Below are 9968 nucleotides of genomic sequence, written 5' to 3' on the forward strand. Positions count from 1 at the left end.
CAAGAGGCTTCAAACCCTGGAGGTCTATTTTTCCTTCTTTTCTGTCTCACGATGCAATTGTTTGGGACTTCAACCGTGGCAAGCGCCAGCAGTAGCAGCAGCAGTGGCACCGGCGAGTCGGCAAGAGCTTTACGCCGAGCCCACTTCACTACGAGCGAGCCGCGCCTGCTGTGTGTGTCGTGAATCACTGGCTGTAGCGGTCTTTTTCGCCTTCCCTTTGCTCGCTCGGCGAGTCATCAATTCAAGGCAAGTGCACTCAACTCGACTCTTTAGCCCTTCTCTCTTCACTAGGCCTTTGCCTTTGCCTCTCTTTCTCTCTCTCTGTATTGCGCACTCACTGAACTCTGCACTTGACAGGGACATTTTGCTGCTGCATCATTTGTTCGTACAATCAATCTGCAGATTTTCCCAGTCTCACTCTGGCATCTCGAAAAACATGACTTATTTAATGATATAGAGAAAAAAAAAATCAAGAGATCCTCTCAAGGCAATAAACAGGGAGAGTTTTTAATATCAAATTTTCAACCCACGAAAGAGGCAGGAAGTGCCATCCCTTTGGCTGGTTTTGCCCTCGATTTTTCCCTTTTTCCCTTTTCCCTTAACCCCCCTACCGCCCACTGGAATGTTGATCCAACTTCAGCCTCCTAACACCACACCACTCTTCGGCCTTGGAAGTTCTCTCTATCTCTCTGTCTCTTCTCTTAGGCTGACGCAACCAAGGGGCTGGATCTAAGGTTAGGTCTCACGATGATCGGTGGCCAGGTGCCGCGAGGGGCGGGCTACCCTCAAGGGAGGCGGAGGAGCAGGAGTCACAGGAGGAGACCAGACTTGCTTGCTGTTGTATAGGGCAAGCTATGTGATCACCTCTGGCAAGACGTCGTCATGTCTTTGCCATCTTTTCTCCCCGCCCCCTCTTCATTCTTTTTCCCCTCCTGCTCCTCCACCACGCCTTCTTCTCGTCCATCCTCTCCTATGCGTGTGTGTGTGTGTGTGGATGTTCGGATACAGAACAAAGCTTGCCTGGGTTGGAATCACGGACTTGGCACCCCACGACCGTTTGTGATATTCGACCATGCTGGCTGCTGGGAGGCCCTCGCTCCCCTTCCTCCCCCTCTTCTTCCTCTCCAGAGCGGCTGTTGTAGCCAGCGCACCCACGCTCTCTTTTCCCCTCAACTCACAGGTCCCTCCTGTGGCCAGGATAGGAGAGCCTTTCTCCTTCGAGTTCTCCCCTTCGACCTTCACCTCGTCTTCCGGCTCCAGCTTGTCCTACTCGCTCGTCGACCCTCCTTCCTGGGTCTCTCTTGATAGTGAGAGTCGCACGCTCTACGGAACACCAGAGGACGGTGATATAGTTGATCCAGAAACGGTGGTCGGGGTCAACATCACCCTGGTGGCGACAGACGCAACCGGGTCGACCTCTGACGATGCGACGCTGGTGGTGTCTCGAAATCAGGGCCCTGTGGTCCAGATTCCCATATCTGACCAGATACAGGGGTTTGGGAAGTACTCGGAGCCGTCATCGATCCTCTGCAACCCAGAGGAAGACTTCAAGTTCACCTTTGCAGCCGACACTTTCTCTGACGTCGAGACCTCGGTGTTGAATTACTACACGGTCATGCTCAACAACAACAGCCCTCTGCCGGCGTGGATCTCGTTTGACCCGGGCACCCTCGCCCTCGCAGGGACCACGCCTCCCTTCAGCTCTCTGGTCGAGCCCCCCCAGACTTTCTCCATGAAGCTCATCGCATCCGACGTCGCGGGCTTCTCGGCTGCCTGGGTCAACTTCTCCATCGTGGTCGGGACGCACGCCCTGACAACAAGCGACCCCGAAGTCACGCTCAATGCGACCGTCGGAAAGCCTCTGGCATATGATGCGCTGGCACAAAGCGTTCAGATTGACCAGAAGGCGGTAGACTCAAACCAGGTCAACGTCACGACGGAGGGTATGCCTTCTTGGCTCACTCTCGATCCTGCGTCATGGGATATTAGTGGCACGCCTCCAGATGATTCGCAGCCGACGACGACGTTCATGGTAACCATGGAAGATGCATTTGCAGATATCCTGAACATCACGTTTAAGCTGCAGGTCACAGGAAGCAGCAGTCTCTTCCAGAGCACGATTCCCTCTCTGGATGTCAAGCCTGGAGGGAGTCTGTCTTTCGACCTGACACAGTATCTCGCAGACCCGTCGGCGGTCGATGTCACAGCCGACATAGAACCAGTAGCATCATGGCTCTCCTGGGACGCTTCCGCCTTGACTTTGACTGGCAGTGTCCCTCGCACAGCCTCTGAGTCAGTCATCGACGTCACCTTCACTGCACAGCCAAGAACCAATGCAAGATTCAGAAGGGATGGGACAAGAGGTCAGTCTCAGGAACTGGTGATCGAGATTCAGTCGGCCTCGTCCTCATCGTCCATCACCGGAACTGCCTCAAGCACGAGCTCGCGGCCAGCATCAGCCCCGTCAACGTCGTCGTCTAAGAGCAGCGATGACACCACTAGTTCATCCTCTGCCAAGCGGTCCCCAAATTGGACCATTGTGGCCATTGTTATCTCTGCCGTCGCGGCCTTTGCGCTCGTCGCATGCATCTGCTTCTGGTTTTGTCACAGGAAGAACAAGCAGCAACAACAATCACGGAGTGACCTTGACAGCGCGTTCTACATCTCTGCACCTCTACCAGAGAGCCTGATCTACACACCCGGGGTGGAAGTCGGCTCTCCAGACCCCCAGCACAACACAGTCTCGTCCCACTTCAGCAACGAGAAAGACAAGTCGAAGCCCAAAAAGGCGAGCAATCTCCGCACGGAGTTAACCCCGTCCCCCATCCCGCCCGTCGCACCGTCACTCGCAGACATCTATAACGACGATGATGTCGACGACGAGCAGCCGCCGATGATGAGCGAGAGTACCACGCCAGCGAACAAATTGAAGGGCTGGTACGACTCGTTGCGCAGCTTCCGTGTCGCGCACTTACGGCGTGGCCTCGGCGGTGGCAAGGCGAGAGTGTCGGAGAGCTTCTTGTCGGACGACGAGGGCTCGCATCAGGACCTCGATCTTGACCTCGAGTTTGCAGGCCCGCCTGTCATCAGCCTCAGCCACAGCAGCCAGGGCACGTTTCGCAACAACCTCGAGGTCGAGGTGCCCACGCTCTCACCTGGCGGCGGCGGCGGAGGAGACAGCAGCAGTAGCCTCCAGCGTGTGCTGGACCGATCTCATAACAAGAATGACCGATTCGGCAGCCTTCAGGTCAAGAAGGGCAAGAATACTGCTGTTCTTCCCACACCCGAGAACTCAGAAAGCAGGCTCCCTCGGAACGATGGCGATGCTTCGCCTACAATAGGCCAGGCCGTCTCCCCCCTCGACGAGAGAAACCCATTCAACTCCCACCCGATCTCGCCCATCTCTCCTCCCACCGCTGCCGGCATCAGCGCCAGCGTCAGCACAGGTCCGCCAAGACCTCCCCCAGCAGCACTGTCATCGTCATCAATGCGAAGGCCAAGGGCGGCCTCTGAGTTCCAGCTCCGCACGCAGCCAGCTCTAAGGCCTGTGCACTCGCAAAAGTCCTTTGCAAGCATCTCCTCCATCGACAGCATGCGCGGCCGCACGCGCAGGCTGGCGGCCAAGACATCCGCGCAGGCGAAAGGCGCCATGAGCCTCGCGTCCATCGCCATGAAGTCGCCTACGCGGAGGACGCTGGCTAGGCTAGGCAAGAAGCCGAGCCTGCACCTGCGGCGGTCCAAACGGGCCCACCGTGGGGTGCTGGAGAGTGTTGATGACGATGGAGCCGAGGAAAGCAGCAGGCAGGCGTCGGTCCGTAGCCCGGCGGCTGGGCTTGGGATCCAGAATGGCGGTGGCGGCATCGGTGCGTACCTGAGCCCGAGGTTGTGGCCCCAGCCCGCAGGCCCAGGTGACTCGGTCAGTCCCGTGCCGATGCCCTCGGCGCCGGACCCCGTCGCCCTTGACAGCGAGAGGCATCGCAGGCGAAGCGGTCGCATGAACGGTAGTGCGAGTAGTTCGAGTGGTGGGAGCAGGGAGGCGGGCGGGATGCGTCTTGCCCAGCAGGCCCAGAACTCGCCAGGCATCCCACGGCGCCCTGTGGCCAGCAGTCCATTAGCTGCTACTGCTTCTGCTGTTGCTGCCAGCAAGAAGAAGGCGGCCGGTGTGGCCGTACGCGCACCATCCACTCCAGACGCAGTGGCGACGCCGTCTCCGTCTGCACAGGGCCTTGGCATCTCCATCTACGAGGACATCGTCAGCAGCTCGCCCTTCCACCCGTCGAAGGACGGTGGGGACCGCGAAGGGTCGTGGGTGACGAGCCAGGCGGGCAGCACGTCCGAGCTAGGCCTATCCCTTAGTTCCAGGCCCGACCTGCGGGAGCACTCCGCCGTGCCGATGGCGGCGAGCCGGTCCGGACACAGTGCTGCCACCACCAGGAGCACACCCGGGGTGGCTGGCACCGCGGGGAGCACGGGCCCCAACTGGATCTCGTTCGACGAGGTCGTGGACGAGGAGAGCCCTGTGATCCAGCCGCTGATGGGTGGAAGTTCGCTACCGGCTTTGATGGAGGGAGGAGACCTGGAAGAAGCGTCTGGTGGCAGTGAACGGTCGGGAAAAAGCGAGGCTTCGAGTAATGTCAGAGCCTTTGTCTGAAGCTGTGCTGTCCTTTGTCTCTCTTTTGTTTTCATTTTGTTTTACGTGGCATGATCCCCGGCCAATCTATGGCGTCATTAATATTGATATCTTGGGTAAATCTACTTGTCTCTGAACGATTCGGACAGGGTGATTCTGATAAGAGCAGCTACTTTTTGCCAACATGATGATGCAAGGCAGAGAGCGCAGGATACTAGTGCATTCAAATCTATTAGCAAGCTGTCAGAGTCTTTCTCACTCGCTACTCCACACAGACCAAAGGTGTTCGACTACTTGGCCTAAAAGACAATTGAATGGGTACTGAGTATGTATCATTTGCATGATGGGATCAGGGTCAAGACAAGACCGAAAGGCCAACCAATCCTTTACACAGTCTTAACAGCCTAAACCTGACCATGAATGCACAAACATATACACACTCCCATCCGCATTTCTGAAGCCTTTCGTCCCCCATATAGCCAAGCATCACTAGGGAGAATCCACATAGTAGCCTGTGTCATCTGCTCTTTATTCAATCCCTCTTGTAGGAAAAGAAGGGGAAAATGCAACAGAGGTTGACTAGTGGGGGCAAGGGATATATGTGTTCGTCTGTTGTTGTTGTTTCCGGGAAAAAATCATTATGACAAGTAACCTCCTTCCGCAGCCCTTTGACAACCCCCCCCCACCCCCCCTCCCTTTCGCACTGACTCCCATGATCGTTCATGCAGATATCATTCGACCAACCAGTGGACCAGATCAGACACACCTACCTCCTCGTCGACAACCCCCCTGCCCAACCCTGTCGACTGGGAAAGATGCCTCCTTAGAACCATTGTGCGCGCTTTCTCTCATGGCTGCTGGACTTCAGCAGGCAGTTCTCAACAAAAACATAGTACAGGACTCCTCGCATACAAAAATGCAAAGACTTCTCTTTCTAGCCGGTTCCCATCTGCTGTCCCTCCATACCACTCCAAAAGTCAGAGAAATTCCGAGGCTGAGGGGAAGTTTTAGAGACATCATAACTGGCTTATTGTGCCATGTCATCGCTGGCTGTTGAAAAGACTGTTCATCTTGTCTGTCCCTTTTCTTTCCCCTCCATCACACAGACGTCTTGATAATCAGACGTCTTGGGTGCTGCGACGTACAGAAGCTCTGCCAGGGAGCATTGCCACTAATCTTCCTTCTTCTGCGACTTATTGGAGCTCTCCCCAGACTTTGTGGCCTCAGCCGAGGCAGGACCGTCCTTGGAGCCAAGCGTCTTCTGGTCCAGATCCATGCTGGGATCAAGCTTCTCGGGAGTCACGGGGCTGCCAATGACCTCGGGGTGGGAATCGTCTTCAGAGGTGCCCGATGAAGACCCCTTCGAGACCTGGCTGGCCAGGTCCTTGTCCTCTTCGGAGTTGTCGAACATCTCGGTGTCGTCAGAGTCGGTCAGGACCTCAGTGCCGTCGCCAAGGAAGATGATGCGGCCCTTGTAGCCTCCCATCCCGAAAGGCTTGGTCTTGGACTCGCTCTCGTTTTCATAAGAGTTGCTATTGTCATCAAAATTGTGATGAACACCAGGACCTCGGAACTCGGCTAGCACATTGCCATTTGAATCAGTACGAATATTCATAGGAGAAATGACAGACCAGGCTACTGGCAGCCCGACAGCAGGCTGCCAGCGCCGACAATCTCACGACAGGTCATCAATAGGAAGGATAGCACAGGTAAATCATCATCATCATCATGATCATCGCTCGGGTTGCGTACCATATTCGGGTGGGGCACAGGGACCGTCACCATTGGCAACCCGCCTGGCAATCTCCTCGTACCACTCATCCTTAGTCCGCCCACGCAGGAACCCAATGATGACCATGGTCATATTGTCGCAGCCAACGCCGCCCGTCTCCGAGTTTGATGCCAGACAATTGTCCATCATATTCTCGCAAATCTTGTCCAGGTCCTGCTTTGCCGCAATACCACGGCGGACAAACTCGATAACGGCCTGAGAGGACTGGCAGTCCCAGATGCCTAGAACACACACGCATAGAGCCGTCAGAAACCACGTACGACACAGGTCACACGAGACCAAAAGGAAGGAAATCAAGAAGGGGGGGCTTGGGTTAGTAAACTCACCATCACATGCAATCACCAGAAACTCATCGTCCTCGGCAAGATCGTGTACCACGACGTCGGGATAGGCAGTGACGATTTGTTGCTCAGGGGCCAAGTCTGCGCTTTTCTTGAACTCGAAGTCGCCGATGGCGCGAGAGAGGGCGAGGTTGCCGTTCACTCGTCCGAAGTCGACAAAGCCGCCGGCGGCGGTGATTCTTGCCTTCTCACCTGTGAAGGGAGGGCTCACAGGTTAGCAGGGGGTCGGGAGATTGACGTGATACAATAAGAAGGCATAGACAGGGTGCATGCAGACCTTCATTCTGGGGCTTGTGGTCAAAGGACAGGGGCTTAGCGCGGCCCTTCACACCCAAAACACTCCTGGAGTCACCAGCGTTGGCCTGACGAGACGCCTAGTGTCAGCTCGCAGATCTGGGGCAGTCAGCAGAGAATCGTTACCGGGGGCAGACTGACAACATAGATCTTGTCGTCGGTGATCAGACCGACGCACGCGGTGCAGCCAGAGACTTCCTCCTCGTACTTTGGATCTGGACGGTGCATGTATTTGTCAGCCACGTGCCCACCCTCCTGGCTGCGGAACCATGAAGTCAGGAAAGGGTACCGTTGAGTATTGCGCGGTCGGTCGCGAGGAAGCCGTCCTTGAGCGCCTGCTCGTAGTTGCCTGTCTTGAAGGTATCCTGCCTCGCGATGATATTGTGGATATTATCGCCGGTAAACAGTGCCACCTTGTCGCCGCCGTGGCCGTCAAAGACGCCGAAGAAGGATAGCTTGGAGGTGTGGTCCTTGGCATCGGGGCTGTCGGCGAGCAGGTCTAGGACGGCGGTATGGGCATCCTCCATGCTGATGCGCCAGCCCTGCATCGCAGAGACGCCATAGAACAGTCGTGTATCGGCTCCATTCTCGGATGTCTAGAAAAGAAGGAAAAAAGGGGAGGAGACAGGTCTCGCGTCAGCAAAGTCCAGGTGTCGGCTCACACGGCGGGGGGATCGTCTGCAAGAACGGGTAGGGCGATGGTGGTGATGGCTAGCGCGCGACAGGCAGCTGCGGTCCCCGAGTGCAGAACAGGAGTAGGGCGCGTTTGGGGCAAAAGTGAGGCTGTCGTCACCGGTGCGGTGGTATGACGCGAACTCGTCGTGGCGGCGGCTGCTGCTGCTGCTGCTGCTGCTGGAGCAAAGCAGCGCTGCGTCTTGACCTGTCGACCCCGTCTCGCAGGGGGCAGCGGTGCTGGGGGAACGGGGAAGGATGCATGTGGCTGGAAATGGGAATCGAACTGACCTTCTCGACAACGGGTTCGGAGAGTGTTTGACCCATGTTGGCGATCCGAGCGCTGAGGCTGAGGCTGAGGTCGAGGTCGAAGACACACGGAATGAGAGATGTTGGTGGTGGTGGTGGTGGTGGTGGAGGAGGAGGAGGAGGAGCAGGAGGAGAGAAGGATAGAGGGTGAGAAAATTGGTAGCAAGTAGGGCTACCGCGGGGTACAGGGAAGAGGGATGGACGAGATGGGTGGGATTGTTAAAGGTGGAATGGAGATTTGAGTCAACCTTGACGTGGATGTGGGTGTGGATCGCAGCTCTGACTTGAGGTTGACGAAGTAACAGCGCGTGGCTTGGGTACTATGTATTGGGGGGCTTAGGTCAGAGTTTTTTTGCTGGTAGTATGGTAGGGTGGTGGTAGTAGTAGTAGTAGTAGTAATGGTGGTTGTTTGCCGCCGTTACTGCTGCTCCTGCTGATGGTGCAGCCGCCTCTGGTACAGAAGGGACCGAAAAAAAAATGACGTTGGGGGTCCAGATGCTTGAGGATCATCGGCTGTGGTGCATGTGTGTGGTGCCTGGCAAAAAGCAGTCTTGTCGTCTCAGGTCTAGTGCCCAGGTCCAGATATCAGGTCGAGTCGCCCTTGGGTCCCTAAAGTTAGCCGTCAGGCTGCCCAATCCCAAGTAGTCAGGTGGGCAGAACAAGAGGCGAAAATGTGGGTGGGGTAGCCTTTTGTTTCTTCTTTTTTTTCTTTCTTTTTCTCTCCCTCTTATTCTCCCTTTTCTGTCCCTTCTTCTTTCTCCCAGATCAAGGGTCGACAAAAAGTCAGTCTGGGCCTTACGTACTGAAAAAGTGATGCTGTCACAGGTTGATGGCGTGTGGCTTGTACTCAGTAGGCAATAATGAAGTGGATAATACGGGGAATGTGAATACCAAGCCAGAGGTCGGGAATCTCATCCGTGTGGAAAGGATTTCGTCCTGCCCTGCACGAGGTGTCAATGTGACCGTCTCGAATCTTCCCACAAGAACCCAGGTACTGTGTACTTTCTCTATGTTCTGCTCTAGCCTCTAGAAGCGGGGTACCCAGCGCCCATCCGTACTAGGGCAGGGGTTCATAACACCAAAATTCATTAGTGGTGGTAGGGGTGATTAGAGGGGATGCGCGGAACGTGGACAAATCCCCATTATCAAAGGACATTGATTTTCCCCCCGTCTCTTGTTGTCTATCTCTTTCCTCTTCCTAGTGGTAATTCTTGCTATTCATGGGATACTACTCAAGCTGCAGGCATCACTCCGAGCGAAGAAGAAATAACAGAGGGAAAGAGGAACAGGTCAAGAACACCAAATGGAAAAAAGGACCAGCTCAGCTCGTCTCGCCGTGGCTGAACCCTCCTTGCCCTCCTACGCTACACTGCTGAGAGCATGACATGTATGACCCCCAGCCCCATAGGTGGTCCAAGCTTCCAGCAGATTTGGGATTTCAGTTTGTGGGGTTGACGCTCTGGCTTTTTTGTGCCCTTGTGCTTCCAGATTTGTAAGGAATCCCCAGCTTCATTACAAGCCCCTCCTCGAGCTTTCCCTTTCTATTTGAATAAGAAAAGAGAAAATGGAAAGGACACACGCTAAAGGCTACAGGGGTTAAGCCACAGCCAGAAAATGACGTACCATGTACACGCGACATGTCAACCCGGCAAGCTGATACCTTTGTTCGAAAAGCTCAGCTGATTACCCTCTGTTAGAAATGCTGATTTTGCTTAAAGCAATTTGCTCTGGCATGTTTGCATTTAAGACCTGGAGGCATGGCAGCAGGGCACCATCAGGCCTATATCTTGTACTGTATTCCGCCATGATGTACCTGTATCTCGGTACTATCCTGCCAACAGGTCCACTGACTTTCTCCCCAATCTTTCATTTACGAACACTAAGATGGTCCCTGGATCTGTCGAGACAACCTGAAGGGGGAATAAGTGCA

General features: G+C 55.3%; 2 protein-coding genes across 2 annotated transcripts; one reads left to right on the top strand and one right to left on the bottom strand.

The window, feature by feature from the left end:
- The first annotated feature begins 421 nt into the window (after window positions 1–421).
- M406DRAFT_108423 (uncharacterized protein) lies at window positions 422–4870 on the top strand. Its single transcript, XM_040915298.1, has one exon. The coding sequence runs from the start codon at window positions 1073–1075 to the stop codon at window positions 4649–4651; it is 3579 nt and encodes a 1192-aa protein (XP_040772154.1). The 5' UTR covers window positions 422–1072; the 3' UTR covers window positions 4652–4870.
- Window positions 4871–5801: 931 nt separating this feature from the next.
- Window positions 5802–8056, bottom strand: M406DRAFT_268459 (PP2C-domain-containing protein; the record flags this gene model as incomplete). Its single annotated transcript, XM_040917943.1, has 7 exons — window positions 5802–6208; window positions 6383–6643; window positions 6749–6955; window positions 7041–7125; window positions 7199–7272; window positions 7347–7653; window positions 8021–8056. 7 exons carry the CDS (start codon window positions 8054–8056, stop codon window positions 5802–5804), a joined length of 1377 nt encoding a protein of 458 aa, XP_040772155.1.
- Between the last annotated feature and the right edge of the window lie 1912 nt (window positions 8057–9968).

The sequence above is a fragment of the Cryphonectria parasitica genome (genome assembly GCF_011745365.1).
Source record: "Cryphonectria parasitica EP155 unplaced genomic scaffold M406scaffold_9, whole genome shotgun sequence".
NCBI classification, from domain to species: domain Eukaryota; kingdom Fungi; phylum Ascomycota; class Sordariomycetes; order Diaporthales; family Cryphonectriaceae; genus Cryphonectria; species Cryphonectria parasitica.

Excerpts from the sequence above, each read along its gene's own strand:
- M406DRAFT_108423 (XM_040915298.1), top strand. The coding sequence starts at position 1,073 with ATGCTGGCTGCTGGGAGGCCCTCGCTCCCCTTCCTCCCCCTCTTCTTC.